General features: G+C 38.9%; 1 protein-coding gene across 1 annotated transcript in view; it reads left to right on the plus strand.

Moving 5' to 3' along the window:
- The first annotated feature begins 6,664 nt into the window (after window positions 1–6,664).
- Window positions 6,665–17,184, plus strand: part of PALLD (palladin, cytoskeletal associated protein) — a 378,381-nt gene continuing 367,861 nt past the window's right edge. Inside the window, exon 1 of the mRNA XM_077772316.1 lies at window positions 6,665–7,575. Within this exon, the coding sequence (XP_077628442.1) occupies window positions 6,665–7,575 (911 nt within the window). The remainder of the gene's footprint in view (window positions 7,576–17,184) is intronic.

A 17,184-nucleotide genomic window follows, 5' to 3' on the forward strand; every position in this document is an offset into this window, starting at 1 on the left:
GACCTATTTCACTCAGCATAACACCATCTTGTTCCCTCCACATTGCTACAAATGGCTAGATTTCATTCTTTCTCATTGCCATGTAGTATTCCGTTGTATATATAAATCACATCTTCTTGATCAATTCGTCAGTTGATGGACATTTAGGCTCTTTCCATGATTTGGCTATTGTTGAGAGTGCTACTATGAACACTGGGTTACATGTGCCCTATGCATCAGCACACCTGTATCCCTTGGCTAAATTCCTAGCAGTGCTATTGCTGGGTCACAGGGGAGTTCTAGTGTTAATTTTTTGAGGAACCTCCACATTGTTTTCTGGAGGGGCTGCAACAGTTTACATTCCCATTGACAGTGTAGGAGGATGTCCATTTCTCCACATCCTCACCGCATCTATAGTCTCTTTATTTGTTCATTTTAGCCACTCTTACTGGCATGAGATGGTATCTCAGTGTGGTTTTGATTTTTATTTCCCTGATGATGAGTGATGCTGAGCATCATTTCATGTATCTGTTGGCCACCTGGATGTCGTCTTTGGAGAAGTGTCTGTTCATGTCTTCTGCCCATTTCTTCACTGGATTATTTGTTTTTTGGGTGTGGAGTTTGGTGAGTTCCTTATAGATTTTGGATACTAGCCCTTTATCCAATATGTCATTTGCAACTATCTTTTCCTATTCTGTCAGTTGCCTCTTAGTTTTATTGATTGTCTCCTTTGCCATGCGAAAGCTTTTTATCTTGATGAGTCCCAATAGTTCATGTTTGCTCTTGATTCTCTTGCCTTTGGCGATGCATCAAGTAAAAAAATGCTGCAACTGAGGTCAAGGAGGTTGTTTCTTGCTTTCTCCTCTAGGGTTTTGATGGTTTCCTGTCTCACATTCAGGTCTTTCATCTATTTTGAGTTTGTTTTTGTGTATGGTGTAAGAAAGTGGTCTAGGTTCATTCTTTTGCATGTTGCTGTCCAGTTCTGCCAGCACCATTTGTTAAAGAAGCTGTCTTTTTCCCATTGGATACTTTTTCCTGCTTTGTCAAAGATTAATTGGCCATACATTTGTGAGTCCAATTCTGGGTTCTCTATTATATTCCATTGGTCTATGTCTGTTTTTGTGCCAGTACCATACTGTCTTGATGACTACAGCTTTGTAGTAGAGGCTAAAGTCTGGAAGTGTGATGCCTACCATTTTGGTTTTCTTCTTTAATATTACCTAGTCTATTCAGGGTCTTTGGTGGTTCCATACAAATATTAGAATTGTTTGTTCTAGCTTTGAGAAGAATGCTGATGCAATTTTGATTGGGATTGCACTGAAGGTGTAGCTTTGGGTAGAACTGACATTTTAACAATATTTATTCTTCTGATCCATTGGCAGGGAATGTTTTTCCATTTCTTTGTGTCTTCTTCAATTTCCTTCATAAGTTTTCTATAGTTTTCAGCATACATATTTTTTTATATCTTTGGTTAGGTTTATTCCTAGGTATTTATGGGTTTTTTTGTGCAACTGTAAATGGGATCAGTTTCTTGATTTCTCTTTCTGTTGCTTCATTATTGGTGTATAAAAATGCAACGGATTTCTATATGTTGATTTTGTACCCTGTGACTTTGCTGAATTCATGGATCGTTCTAGTAGGCTTCTGGTAGAGTCTGTCAGGTTTCCCACGTAGAGTATCATGTCACCTGCGAAAAGGGAGAGTTTGACTTCTTCTTTGTCAATTTTGATGCCTTTTATTTCCTTTTGTTGTCTGCTGATGCTAGGACTTCCAGCATTATGTTAAACAACAGTGGTGAATATGAACATCCCTGTCGTGTTCCTGATCTCAGGGGGAAAGCTGTCAGTTTTTCCCCATTGAAGATGATATTAGCTGTAGGCTTCTCATAAATGGCTTTTATGATGTGTAAGTAGGTTGCTTTTATCCCAACTTTCTCGAGGGTCTTTATTAAGAAAGGATACTGTATTTTGTCCAATACTTTTTGTGCATCTATTGACAGTACCATATTAGTTTTATCTTTTCTTTTGTTAATGTGATGTATCAGATTGATTGATTTGCAAATACTGAACCAGCCCTCCAATCCAGGAATGAATCCCAGTTGATCATGGTGGATAGTTCTTTTTATATGCTGTTCAATTCGATTTGCTAGTATCTTGTTGAGGATTTTTGCATACATATGCATCAGGGATATTGGCCTATAGTTCTCTTTTTTTTGCTGGGTCTCTGTTTGGTTTAGGAATCAAAGTGATGCTGGCTTCGTAAAATGAGTCCGTAAGTTTTCCTTCCATTTCTATGTTTTGAAACAGCTTGAAAAGAATGGGTATTAACTCTGATTTAAATGTCTGGTAGAATTCCACAGGGAAGCCATCTAGTCCAGGGCTTATATTTGTTGGGAGATTTGGGATAACTGATACAATTTCTTCACTAGTTATGGGTCTGTTCATATTTTCTATCTCTTCTCATTTGAGTTTTGGTACTGTGTGTGTGTTTAGAATTTGTCCATTTCTTCTAGGTTGCCCAGTTTGTTGGCATATAATTTTTCATAGTATTCCCTGATAATTGCTTGTATTTCTGCAGGATTGGTTGTAATCCGTTTTCATTCATGATTTCGTCTGTTTGGGTGTTCTCTCTTTTCTTTTTGAGAAGCCTGGCTAGAGGTTTATCAATTTAGTTTATTTTTTCCAAAGACCAACTTTTGGTTTCATTGATGTGTTCAACTGGTTTTTTTGGATTATATATTGCTTATTTCTTCTCTGATCTTTATTATTTCTCTTCTTCTGCTGGGTTTGGGGTGTTCTTACTGCTCGGCTTCTAGCTCCTTTTGGTGCGCTGTTAGATTTGTATTTGCGCTTTTTCTAGTTTCTTGCGATAGGCCTGAATTGCAATGTACTTTCCTCTTAGGACTGCCTTTGCTGCATCCCAAAGAGTTTGGATTGTTGTATTTTCATTTGTTTTCATGTATTTTTACATTTCTTATCTAATTGCCTGGTTGACCCATTCATTCTTCAGTAGGGCGTTCTTTAACCTCCACACTTTTGCAGGTTTTCCATACTTTTTCCTGTGATTGATTTCAAGTTTCATAGCATTGTGATCTGAAAGTGTGCATGGTATGATCTCAATTCTTTTATATTTATTGAGGGATGCTTTATGGCTCAGTATGTGATCTATCTTGGAGAATGTACTATGTGCTCTGGAGAAGAAAGTGAATTCCATAGCTTTGGGATATAGTTCTAAATATCTCTGTCAGGTCCATCTGATCCAATGTGTTGTTCAGGTCCATTGTTTCTTTAGTGATTTTCTATCTAGTTGATCTATCCATTGCTATAAATGGAGTATTAAAGTCTCTGGCAATTAGCACATTCTTACCAATAAGATTGCTTATCTTTGTGATTGTTTTATGTATTTGGGTGCTCTCGAATTCGGTGCATAGACATTTATAATTGTTAGCTCTTCCTGATGGATAGGCCATGTAATTTTTATATAATGCTCTTCTTCATCTCTTGTTACTGCCTTTACTTTAAAGTCCAGTTTGTCCAATGTAAGTATGGCTACTCCAGCTTTCTTGGACTTCCAGTAGCATGATTGATATTTCTCCATGCCCTTAATTTCAATCTGAAAGTGTCATTGGGTCTAAAATGAGTCTCTTGTAGACAGCAAATAGATGGATCTTGTTTTTTTATCCATTCTCATACCCTATATCTTTTGATTGGAGTAGTCAATTTACATTCAGTGATTCAGTGTTATTATTGAAAAATATGGATTTAGAGTCATTGTGTTCTCTGTAGGATTCATGCTTGTAGTGGTGTTTCTGGTACTTTGTGTTCCTTGCAACATTTCCCTTAGAGTCCTCCTTAGGATCCCTTGAAGGGCTGATTTAGTGGTGATGAATTCCTTCAATTTTTGTTTGTTTCGTTTGCTGGATAAAGGATTCTTGGCCCAATATTTTTCTGTTCATCACATTGAAGATTACCTGCCGTTCCTTTCTGGCCGTCCAAGTTTCAGTAGATAGGTCTACTACTACTCTGATGTGTCTACCTTTGTATGTTAAGGCCCATTTATATCTAGCTGCTTTCAGAATTCTCTCTTTATCCTTATATTTTGCCAGTTTCACTATGATATGTCATACAGATCAATTCAAGTTATGTCTAAGGGGAATTCTCTGTGCCTCTTGTATTTCAATGTCTGTTTCCTTCCCCAGATTAGGGAAGCTCTTGGCTATAATTTGTTCAAGTACTCTTCAGCCCCTTACTGTCTCCCTTCTTCTTTTGGAATTCCTATGATACAGATATTGTTCCATTTGATTGCATCACTCAGTTCTTGAATTCTCCTTTAATGCTCCTGGATCAATTTATCTCTCTTTTACTTGGCTTCTTCTTTTTCTCTAATTGTACCCTCTAATTCACTTATTCTCATCTCCGCCTCTTCAATTCATGCATTGGCCACCTCCATTTTATTATGCACCTCATTTATAGCATTTTTTAATTCATTATAACTATTTTTAGGATCCATGATCTTTGCAGCAATAGCATCTCTGCTGTCTTCTATGCTTTTTTCAAGCCCAGAGATTAATTTTATAACTTTTGTTCCAAATTCTTGTTCAGTTATGTTGCTTGTATCTGTTGTGATCAATTCTTTAGCTGTCACTTCTTTCTGGAATTTCTTTTGAGGGGAGTTCTTCCATTTCACCATTTTGGCTAGCTTTCTGTCTATTATAAGTTTTAAAGGCTTGTTATGTGCTCTGCACCTGTGAGTACTGCTATATTAAAGGCAGCTCATACACTGTCCAGGGCCTGGCCATTCAGGAAGTGTTCTTTTAAGGGTGTCCCTTGGTCTCTCTTGATTGACTTTGGTTATCTTATTTCCCTCCTCATAGTGATGTTTTGGACTCTCCGCCATGTGTGCTTTGGTTTGTTCCTTGAAGTAGCCCTGGAAAGGAAAACAGACAAATAAACAGGGAACAAAAACAGGCAAACGCACAAACAAATCAAACAAGGAAACCTACAAAACACACATATACACACACACAGGACAGTGTAAAGCATAAAACCAGAAATCCCAGCCACAAATAAAGAGCAGGATGGAGGCAGTGCTGATGGAAGAGCAGATACAAAGAGAGAAATGACAGGGGTGGGGAGAAAGAAAATGAACACTGACCAGGCAGAGAGACTAAGAGGCTTAGTCTAGAGACGAAAAAAAGGAGAATACAGCAGGAGGCAAGGAGAAAGAAACGAAGACAATGTTACCCAGAGAAGCTATATAGTCTAATTATTCCAGAGAGAGAGAAAGGAAGGTAAAGAAGGAGGTGTAGAACATGCATCAGGAGGATGGATTAAATATGTCTGTTTAATCAAACCTATAAGGAGAATAACCAGCCCAGAGGAGGGGAGAGATAAGAATGAGAAAAGGGAGAATATATGTGAAGAGCAAGAAATGGCCTAGGGTTAATCACGGCAATGCAGCAGCGCTGGTCTTGGAGGAGCGGCCGTCTGTTTCTATAGCATCTACCGGCTCCCAGCAGCTCCCCAGTGCAGATGGGCGTGGTTTGGTGTAGGCGAGTCCCGCCTCCACTGTGGCTCCTGCAGGCTGATCACTGAGGCCCCGCCTTGGTGGTTGTGGGGAGAAAAACGGCGAATCCCCAGACCCTTCTCGGACCAGGTGTGCCAAATCACTCCTTCGGATCTGTTCTCACTGTCCCACGGGCGCAGTCAAAGTGGGCCAAGGTGCTGCAGACGTTCCAGGCTCTCACTGTGTGTGTTAATGATTCTACCGGAAATGGAATCCCGCGAGCCTGGCACTTCAGGGTAGGGGGTCAGTTCCTCCTGATGCCGCGTGGGTCCCTGGGGTACCGCCTGACCTGGAGGGAACTTCTTTTGTTCCCTGGCATGGGGGATAGGATAGGATCCCTCTCCGTGCCCCCCCCCCCCCCCCCCNTTTTTCTCTCTACAGAAGGGGCTCCTTCCCCTCCGTATCTTATCCAGCCTCTCCTTATCCAGCCGTTTTTATCTCCCTCAGTTCACACTCATGTTACGAGGCTGTCTTCCTAGTAAACTCTGTCTCCTTTCCTCCCAGACTTTTGGGGTTCAGAGTCCTTTTGCTTCAGCCCTTCTTTGTTTGAGAGATGCAGATGGGGAGTACAGAGCCTCTTACTTCTCCGCCATCTTCCCTTCCTCCTGCAAGTACTGAGTTTTTAAAGGCCCTTTGTTGGGGCACCTGCAAGCCTCAGTCGGTTAAGTGGTTAAACTTCTGACTTTGGCTCAGGTCATGATCTCACAGTTAGTCCTACTATTCTCTTTAGTGTCTACTCAGAGATATATACATGTTTTTTTTTTAATTATTCAATGCTGGTTAGTGGGATACTTAATATTCACTCACAAAGAAATACTAAATGAAAATGTTATAAACACAAGTATACCTGATGTTTCTTCCAACTTAAACGATAGAGAAAAATGACTTTTACAAAAGTGTGTTTGTTCACTCTAATGTTTCTCCCAACTTGTAGATTAGTAGTATTATGATAATAGACACACACGCACACAAACACGCACACAAACACACCCACACACCCAATACTACTAATGGCAATTCTGTGTGTGTTGCCTTTCAGAACACAAGAAGTAAACTGGTCTCCAGTGCCTCTGGCCTTCCTGCCAAGAGCAGACAAAGAGTGTATGAAGACTACCCAACTATGTCAGAGACTTCCTCTCATGACTCCTTCTATGATTCCCTATCAGACATGCAGGAAGAAGGCAAGAGTGCTGACTTCTTCCCTGGGCTATCTGCTTTTCTCAGCCAGGAAGAGATAAACAAGAGTCTTGACCTGGCCCGGAGATCTATAGCCAACTCTGAAACAGAAGATTTTGACTCAGAAAAGGAGATCTCGCAGATTTTCAACACCTCTCCTGTAAGCCTCTGTGAAAATCCTTCCCGTAAGGAGACCAAATTTGGTGAGCCAGCCTCCTCAGGAAGACCTCATGATAATAGGCCAACACCTGTCCAGCCTCTGCCTGAACAAACCGCCCCTATCTCTTCACCTGCTTCGAAGAGGAAACCTGCCATGTCACCCCTGCTTGCCAGCCCCAGCTATATCCGGAGCCTCCGAAAGTCTGGAAAACGTGGTGCAAAAACTCCCAACACAAGTGTAAAGCCCAAACCAGCATATCAAAGTAAGACCGGCTCCCAGAGCCAGCTATGTGACAAGGCGGCTAATTTCATTGAGGAGCTGACATCCATATTTAGAGAAGCAGCAAAGCCAAGAAACAGAAGCCCAAATGGGGAGTCCTCATCACCAGACAGTGGGTACCTGTCTCCTAAGAATCAGCCATCAGCCCTGATGAGTGCCTCAGCCAGCCAGAGCCCCACTGGAGACCAACAGGAGACGGAAGCAGAGGTCAAGTTACCTGAAGCCAGGCATTGCTACCAGGCAGACCAGGACAAGGCAGTGCCATGCAATAACGTCTCTCACCCACAGCCCCAGAATGCACTCCGCCTGCCCTCAGCTCCAAGATTCATCCAGAAGCTTCGAAGCCAAGAAGTGGCAGAAGGAAGTAAAGTCTACTTGGAGTGTAGAGTCACCGGAAACCCAACTCCTCGAGTCAGGTAAGAAATTTTTTATTATAAATATCAAATAATCTGTGTTGATATCCAGGAATGAGATTTCCTGGATAGTTAGCCCTCTGGAATCTGAATTAGTGGTATCAAGTAACTGTAAGGCAAAAGCATCCTAGAATTGCAAATAGTAGCTTTGTTAGTTATCATGGGTGGGATGCATCTGTTATCATGAACCATGTGCTACAAAAGGGAAGGCAAAGACAGGACAGGCATGGAGAAGCATAAATGGGTTGTTAAGTAGGACTCCAGAATTAATAGCATCCAAGGAAACTTAAAATGTGCAACTCATTTATTCAAAGTACTGTGAAAGTGTGTGTCTAATTTGTATATGAGCTGTTGAAGATGGTTGGAAGTGAGGCTAAAACTAGTTGTGTGGCACTACAGAGATGAAAGGCACAGGTCCCCACATATATAATCTGACCCAAGGCATTGGCTGAGTGGGCACATACTCACTGAAAAAATACACCCCCATCTTCGATGTAATACCTTCAATGTAATGCAACCAAGGAAACAAAGAAAGATAAAGCAATCTGAAAGCAATGCATGTCTGTTGTTTATACACAGGCTCTGGTCACTACAGCATGGGTGTAGCAAATATGTCATAATTTGATGAGTGTGTCACTGCTTGGAGGCAATATACACTGACGTCACCATGACCATTCTAATGTCTGTAAGGCCTTCCTCCTTCATTGCAGAGTTCATACTCCGTGTGCAATGAGGTTAAGAGGAGTGACTCTAAAGTCAGACTGTAGGGTTTTCAATCATGGCTCCACCTTTCACCAATTGTGTCACCTAGGCAAGTTACTCTGTGACTTAGTTTCTTCATCCGTGAAATGGGAACTAAAATAATGCCTACCTCATTCTATTTTATGAGGACTAAATCAAATATGTGAAAAAAATAAAACTGTGCCTTGTGCCTAGTGACTGCTGCATGAGTATTATCCATTTTTTAATCATTTCTCATGTCTTAATTTTATATGCCAAAATGAAATAATGTTTCAAGTTGGATTGTGCCACAAAAGTAAGCCATCCACTCATTTACTTTGAAAGTTTTGTTATTATGAAGAGTGTTTCACCTAGATTATGTAACTCTTAAAAAGTACATTTGAAATTGTGAAATTTGGCAAAAGAGTAAAGTAGATATCATCAGCTAAAAATTGCAACACTGATACATTCTTACTAATATAGCATCTCACAAGCCACAAACTTGACCTCTCACCCTACATCCACTAGTACACACTTAACTAGATAGAGTTGGTTTCTTGGGTTGACAGGTTATCACTCAAGACACGAAGTAAGCATTAGCATTGCTGACTAAAACGTGGTGTAATTAAAGGCAGGGAATTTTTTTCCAACCAATTTGTTCAATTAATTCTTCTTGAGTCACTCTTTACAGTAATTTTACAATATTGCTTTTAGAAACTGACAGCAGGGGGCAGTAAAAAACTTCTTAATGGGTTCATTTCATTAAATCCGTCATCCTGCATGCTGCATTTATGTATCTTTTCCATAAAGAATTTTCCGTATCATTTTGCCTATGATGGAAATGAAATTGTGTGATTCTTTGCATTCTGTTTAGATTGTTTTTAACCTACTAATCTTGGGAACAAATAATTCTCCAAGAGAAATACTTTCACGAGTCCTTCAAAACAGTTCCACAGGTTTTCAAATTACATATTACTTCACTTACATTTGCCTTACCAAAACAAGCCCCTTTCAAACGTATTACTGTGGCAAGTCAATATACCGTACCGTGTCAAAAACGACAAAAAACAACCCATTTAACATCAAAGGATTAATTCAGGTGAGCAGACCATAATTACTTTATTAAAGTTCACTTAACTATTTAATAATTTGGAGGACATCAAATTCATGCTTCTGCCTCCTTTTTACTGGGGGGAGGGTCACTGTGTGCAGGGGGAGCATTAATTTAGCTAGTAACTACAGATGTATTAACTAATTTTCTCTTGTCATCTCCTGGTCTACCAAAGTCCATGCCCGGTCATTTTTATATCCCTTTGGAGCTTTTGTTTGTTTTGTTCTGTATTTTGAGAAGGGAGTGTATATGGGGGCTGGATTTTCTTAATTTCTGGTCCAAAGATCTTGGTACTCTCTTCCATGCATTTGTTGGTATACCAAATGCCTAGGAACACTGAGTTCCTTTTCCACATTTATACTTGAAAGTCTAAAGAGATAATCTTCTCTGAGGGAAATTTCATATAAAGAAGAAAACATGGGGCACCTAGGTGACTCAGTCGGTTGAGTGTCTGACCTCATTTTGGCTCAGGTTGGGATCCCAGAATCTGTGGGATTGATCCCTGTATTGGTTTAAGATCCTCTCTCTCTCTCCATCTGACCCTTTCTCACTCATGAGCTCTCTGTCTCTCTCAAATAATTTTTTTTTTAAAAAGAAGAAAACCTTTAATAAAATATTAATACGCTACACTGGGGCATTTTATAACCTGGCTCAGACTCAGTCCCAGGGACTCTAAACCCAGAGATCGCACAGACCTATTGATTGGTCTAAGATCCCAGAAGCAGGTAACAGAACCCAAAGAGAGTAAGGGGATGTCTCTAAGCAAGCAATCAGCAGAGGCCTAACAGACACTGACTGGTAAGCATGGAGACATTCAGCTGTCGAGAAGTCAGCAGCTGTACGTCTGGTGAGCGCGATATAGTACAATCACCAATGGGAAGGTCCAGGCTTACTTAAAAGGAAAGCACCACAGGAAGATATGGCCGCGGGTATCAGGATCCAGACACAGGGACTGGAGCACAGGGAGAAAATTCTACCCTTCAAGAGTTTAGTTAAGAAAAAGGCAAGGCTGTTGCTCCAGAGAACAATGGGACAGTGCAGGAAATAGAGACTCAGGTATGATTAAATGAGGCAGGACTTTAGGGACTAAACTCGTGCTGGGTTCAGAGTAGGGGAACAAATTGTTAGACTCACAAGGCTGGGCTACTAAGCTGCTGGCCTGGAGCTTCTTCATGTGGCCTAAATAGAAACCATTCGATCTGGGAACCTGGGCATACTGAAACTTGCAGATGTAGCTAAAGTGACCCCAGCCACAAAGGAGGATTGGTGGAAACAGCAGGCCTGAAGCCAGGCCAGTCATTTCGAGGCGTTTCTACTTCATCCTCCCACAAATGAGCTGGCACAGATCTCAGTTATAGCCACAAAGGGGACTGAAAAAAATCCGTTTGCCTTCTTTATTCTTCCAACAAAACCTCAACAAAAGAGAGAAAAGCTAAAGGAAGAAAAGCTTCTGTATAACTGAGGTCATATACAATTTAGATACTACTCAAATTTACAAATTATTTGTTAACAACTTGAGTTATTACATTAAATAAAATCGAGTCAGAATTCATAAATTTTTGAGATTATGTCCCAGTGGTTCATGTTTCATATGTACTTCTTTTTTTTTTAATATTTTTATTTATTTCTAGGAGAGAGAGAGAGACAGCGTGAGCAGGGGAGGGTCAGAAACAGAGGGAGTCACAGACTGAAACAGGCTCCAGGCTCTGAGCTGGCAGTCAGCACAGAGCCCGACGCGGGGCTCGAACCCACGAACCGCGAGATCATGACCTAAGCGAAAGTCGGACGCTTAACCGACTAAGCCACCCAGGCGCCCCTCATATGTACTTCTTTACAACGGTATGAAGACATCACCTTGCCTATTCCCTCCACCCTCAATTTTTGTGAGTTGGTGAAAAATTCATGAAGAATTTTAGTTCAAAAACACCTCCAGTATTATCAAAATGAGACCTCATATTTTCACTTCATGGTTTTCAAAATATTTTATTATGGCAAGCATAGATTTCAAACCACTTAAATATACAGGAACTTAGAAAACTAGGAAATTATTTGCCTACTCACAGAAAAAGAGTTAATTAACCATATAACCTGAGAATATAACTCAGGTCTTCTGATTCCTAAACAGACATGAGAAGATTTAGCCACTGTCACTGCTGTTTTGCTTGTTGTGCGTGATTTCTGACAAGCTCCAGAAAAGGAGATGAGTGGAGCTACCATCTGGAATTCATATTCCAAACATATTTTTAAAAAATGGTATCCTGATCATTTTCACAATATTTTCTATGTTAAAAAAACCCATAACCATTCATGGTTTTTCTGGTTCTTTGCAGTAAGATAATATGGCAAAGTAAGTCAGTCAACATAAACCAAAAAACTGTTAGGGTGTGGGGGAAAGCAGATATTCTCCATCACATAACTACAAACAAAATAAATCATTCCCACTATATGACAGTAGTCCAAACCATCCACATATCCAAATTGTATTGTGAGGTAAATGTGTACATTCTCATAAGGGGAGAAAACACTTTTAAACATCCACTTACTGCAGTGAAAGTGAATCCAGGGGTGCCTGGGTGGCTCAGCTGGCTAAGCATTCAACTTGGGTTTAGGTCATGATTTCACAGTTTGTGGGTTCAAGCCCCACATCAGAATCTGTGCTGACAGCTCAGAGCCTGGAGCCTGCTTTGGATTCTGTGTCTCCCTCTCTCTCTCTGCCCCTCCCCAATTTGTGCTCTGTCTCTCTCCTAAAAGTGAATAAACATGTTTAAAAAAAAAATTCTACAAAGTGAATCCAGCAATTGTCCAAACATATTGAATATTTTAAGTACAATTACTCATATCTAATCATAAGATGCCTATTAGGTCATCATTATTGGCCTAGTAAAATTTCAATTAACATATGCAATTAAAAGTAATTAAATTCTTTCTTTTAAAGTCAAAACCCAGTACCTCCAATGCTTCCAATTAGTTTACATTAGTGAGACTTTGATCATCATCAAAAGCCAAAACAAGAGAGTCAACCACATCAAATCTATGCAATGCTTTCTGTAGAAATCTCCATCTCCTCAAAAGAAAATAGAAATAGAAACAAACCACCGATTCACTTTTCTTACTAAGGATATCAGTATATCCTTGTCAGTGATTGCTTTCATTTAGAAAAACATGGCAACAGTACCACTGGCCAGTAGGTCATGAATATGTGGTGCTTGTTAAGATCCAGGTGGCTTAGTTCCGGGACTATGGTTTGTTTTTGTTGAAGAATATTGTCACAATGTAACACCAGATAATGCCATTAGGTTATCAGTATGAAAAATTGATCATACAAGTGTTGTTACAGCATGAAATGTAAATAGATACGAATAACTTAGAGACAATTTTTGACACACAATAAAGTTGAAGATGTACAGATCCTCAACTTTTATGTAATAACCAATTGCCTACTTGATATATCTGTTTAGATATCTAATAGGCTTATTAAATTTAATATATCCCAAACTGAACTTCTGCTTCTCCTCCAAAAACCTTCTCTTTCTAAATCTTCTCCATGTCAACAAGTGATAATCCTCTTTCCAGCTGTTGGAGTCTTCCTTGGCTCCTCTTTTACTCACATCTCACATCATCCAATCCATCCAACAAACCCAATTGACTCTACCCTTAATATATCTAGAATCAGACCACTTCATTCCACCTCCACTAATCAGGCTTTCATCATTGGCTGGACCAAGCCACCATCATCTTCCCCTGAGGTATTTATATTACCTCTCTAATTTGTCTGCTTGTTTCCATCCTTACTCATTACAATCTATGTAGCACGTAGCATGATTCTTTTTAATAAAACTATGATCTCAATAGCACAAAGCTTTCCAGTGCCTTCTCATCTCACTCATAGTAAAATCTGTAGGCCCTATAAACGGTAACAATTAAGCACCATCTCTCTGACTTCATCCCCTGCTATACTCCTGTTTGGTCCACTCCAGACACAATGGTGTCCTTGCTATATTCCAATATGCCAGGTATGTTCCTGCCTCAGGGCCTGTGCACATGCTGTTCCCTCTATGAAGTTCTCTTCCCCCAGATATATGCAGGATTTGATTCTTGACCTCCTTCATATCTCTCTTTAAATTCACCTTCAGAGTATGGCCTTCCACAATTACTCTATGTAAAAGAACAGGTCCTGCCCACCTTACCTATTCTGCTCTCTTGCTTTGTTTTTCGCCACAGAGCTTACCTGATACACTCTACATTTTACTTGTTTTTGTCATTGTCCATTTCCCTGAGTAGAATATAAAACCCTTGAATACAGGGACTGCCATCTGATTCTTGTTATTGTGTCCCTAGGGCCTAGAATGGTGCCTGGCACTAGATGTTCAATAAATATGTATTGAATAAATAAATGAATTTCACTCCTAGCTATGTATCTGGAAAGAACTTTTGCTCATGTGTGTAAGGATACATATATAAGAATGTCCATACCAGCATTGTTTTTTTTTTCTTCAAAATACTGGAAAGAACCTAAATATTCATGAAAAAGAAAACAGATACCTCTTTGACACAGTAATTTTATTGCATTGCACATATATCCACAAGTGGGATTGCTGGATCATATGATAGTTTTTTTTAATTCTTTGAAGAACCTCTATATTATTTTAAATGGTGGCTCTATAACTTACATTCCCAACAGTATAAAGGATTCCCTTTTCTCCACATCCTTATCAGTGCTTATTATTTCTTGTCTTTTTTATAATAGCCATTTAAAAATAACCTATGGGTCCACTGTCACATGAATAAGGAAAATGTGACACATATACATAATGGAATATTATTCAACCATAAAAAGGAAGGAAATCCTGCCATTTGCAACAACATGGATGGACCTTGAGGGCATTATCCTAAGTGAAATAAACCAGAGAAAGACAAATACCAATGATCTCACTTACATATTGAACTTAAAAAAAGGCAGACTTGCAGAAACAGAGAGTAAAAATAGTGGTTTCCAAGGGCTGGGGGATGGTGGAAATGGGGAGATGTTGGTCAAAGAATACAAACTTTCAGTTATAAGACTAATAAGTTCTAGGAATCTAATGTATACCATGGTAATTACAGTGAATAATACTGTATTGTATACTTAAAAATTGCTAAAAGACTAGATCTTAAATACTCTTATCACACACATAAAAAAGAACTTGCAATCATGTGAGATGATGGATATGTTAACGAAGCTTATGGTAATCATTTCACCATGTATAGGTGTATCAGATTATCACAGTGCACACTTCAGACTTACGCAGTGTTATATCAATTATGTCTCAATAAGGCTAGGAAAAAAATAAGAAAATGGCTAAGTTATAATACATACTCATACAATGAATGAACTAGTTTCATGAGTCAGTAGGTCTGAAATTCACAAACATAATAGCAATCTTTAAAAAAAGGTTGCCAAAAAGTTTATACAGATTACATGAATAAATACATCCTTATGAAGTTAAAATTGCAAAACAGAACTATTTCAGGCTTGGGAATATGATAAGAGTATAGAGAAATGCATGGTAATAACAAATACTAAATCCAGATAGCAATAACTGTAGAGATAAGAAGAATGTGATTAGTAACGGGTGTGCAGAGGGCATCAACTGTGCTTGCAACGGTTCATATCTTAAGATGGGTATTACAGACACAGATGTAAATTGTGCTAATTTTATACTCATTGTATATCATATTTGGTAAATAGGAGCAAGCAAAATGGAGCAGAATCGAAAGGAAATAACACCACTTAATTTTATAGTTTCCTATTTTTTTCTTTTATCATTTCCCTTTATTTCTAAATCTTTTATTTTTTTTCTTTTTCTGTACATTTGCATTGACTTGAAAAACTAGGTCTTTTATATTTTACAGAGGATAATAAATGTTTCCTAGGACATCAAATTACTATTGAACTAGAAAGAAAAAGAAATTAAGCAACAGAATAGTACCTTTATTTTCACTGAGATGAAGAAATAACCTTATCGCTGATTCCTCCTCACAGATGATTTCTGTGAGTTAATAAATTAAGGCAGTATGACCTATAATGCTATTGGGCCTTCTTTTCCTATCCTTTCCATTCTTTCTCAACTCCTATCTCCATCCAATATCAACCCACTTGTAATTCCCACTTGAAAAATGAACTGTACCTCTACAATGTTTTAACTGCCAAAAGACAATCATTAACGTGAATATAGAACCTACGTCTATAGACCAGTGAGTGAAATAGGATAACTCATTATCACTGAACCCAGGAAATATTGCCTGTTTTGTGGAGTTGATGCTCAATAATTTGAAAAGTAGAGTAACAGCAACTACCTTATCACCTGTTCTTGGTCAACCCATGAAGTCATGATGTTGTGTTAGGCCAAGTCCACTCTACATAATGCTGCTCATAGGGGTACCTCAATGAATGAATCAAGAAGAAAGCTTGATATTCATGGCAAACGTGGAGTATTACTATGGTTATAAATTTGAATTGGTCATAACAGTCATTGATTTATAGCAGTAGCCAAATCAGACAGCAGCATCTGTTCTAAGAATTGATTCCATCATTTCAGTTAACATCTCAATGGCCAAGTTTCTGGATTTTATAAGAAAAGCAGTCAATAAACAAACATCAACATAAATTCTCAGAGGAAATAAGAGGAGCCACAGAGAATCCCCTTTGAATTAAAAATAATGCTTGTGCATTTAAAAAAAAATGCTATGGAACCAAGAGCAGAAGTTTAGGGGCTGACAATACAGATTCTGAGCAAGTGTGAGAATCTTGCCTCTGTCACATATTAGTCCAGTCAACCAGGCAAGTTATTTAACCTTTCTACGCCTCAGTTTCCTTGTTGACAAAATGAGAATAATCTAGTGTTATTATGAGTGTTAAGTCAATTAACACAAGGAAAAAAAGTTTAGACCTCTGCCTGCACATAGTCATAGCTTAATAAATACTAAGGTATTGTTATAAAATTATTATTACAAAGTGTTCATCTTTATTGTTTATTGTCATTGATTTGGTATAAGCTCCCTACACTCTACCTTCTCAAAATTCTTTGAATCTATTTCCTTTCTTTAAAATCTTCATGTTACAATTCTCTATTGTACTGCTAAGTATTCCCAGTGGTACAGGGTTTATAGAGAAGGAACACTTCAACTTTATAAACTAACCATAATTCATAAGGAATACAATGTATCTTTAAAGGTGTTTCTGATCCTGTTTGGACCATGAGCCTTAGATTTGTATCTTAAGGTCAAAATGAATGCCCAGGCTGCCTTGGGGTATTGGGATATTGTCCCTTGGTCTCTGGCTATTGTCATTTTCTAGTAACTTTTACCTCACTTGGCCTTCTGTTCCTTCACAGCCACAGGGGATGGGATCGAAGCCAAAGATAAGCCATTTCTTTGCATCTCTACCCCTCCCTCCTACAACTAATTATCTCCCCATCCTCTCTTCTAAACTTTAAAGCTGTGAAGGTCAGCCTTCTTGTGGACTACCGACAACTTGGAAAGCCTTCTAAAAGTCAAGTCTCTGCTATTGTTTTCTTCCTGCTTTTTAAATTGTTTAGCCATTTTCCTGCCTTAACTTCATGGCTCCTTGTTAAATATTTGCCAAAGCCAATTGAAAGTGGCTTTAACCACTCCCTGTTTTTGTATTCCAATAATTTCAGCAGGAAGAAAACTATAAAAATAATTTGAGTAACAAATGCAGGCTTTTCCCCCAGCTAGATATGTTGGCTTTGGTTTTGTATTTTTGTCCTGCTAAGTATTAT

Source organism: Crocuta crocuta, unplaced genomic scaffold, assembly GCF_008692635.1.
Source record: "Crocuta crocuta isolate KB4526 unplaced genomic scaffold, BGI_CrCroc_1.0 scaffold429, whole genome shotgun sequence".
Taxonomy (NCBI): domain Eukaryota; kingdom Metazoa; phylum Chordata; class Mammalia; order Carnivora; family Hyaenidae; genus Crocuta; species Crocuta crocuta.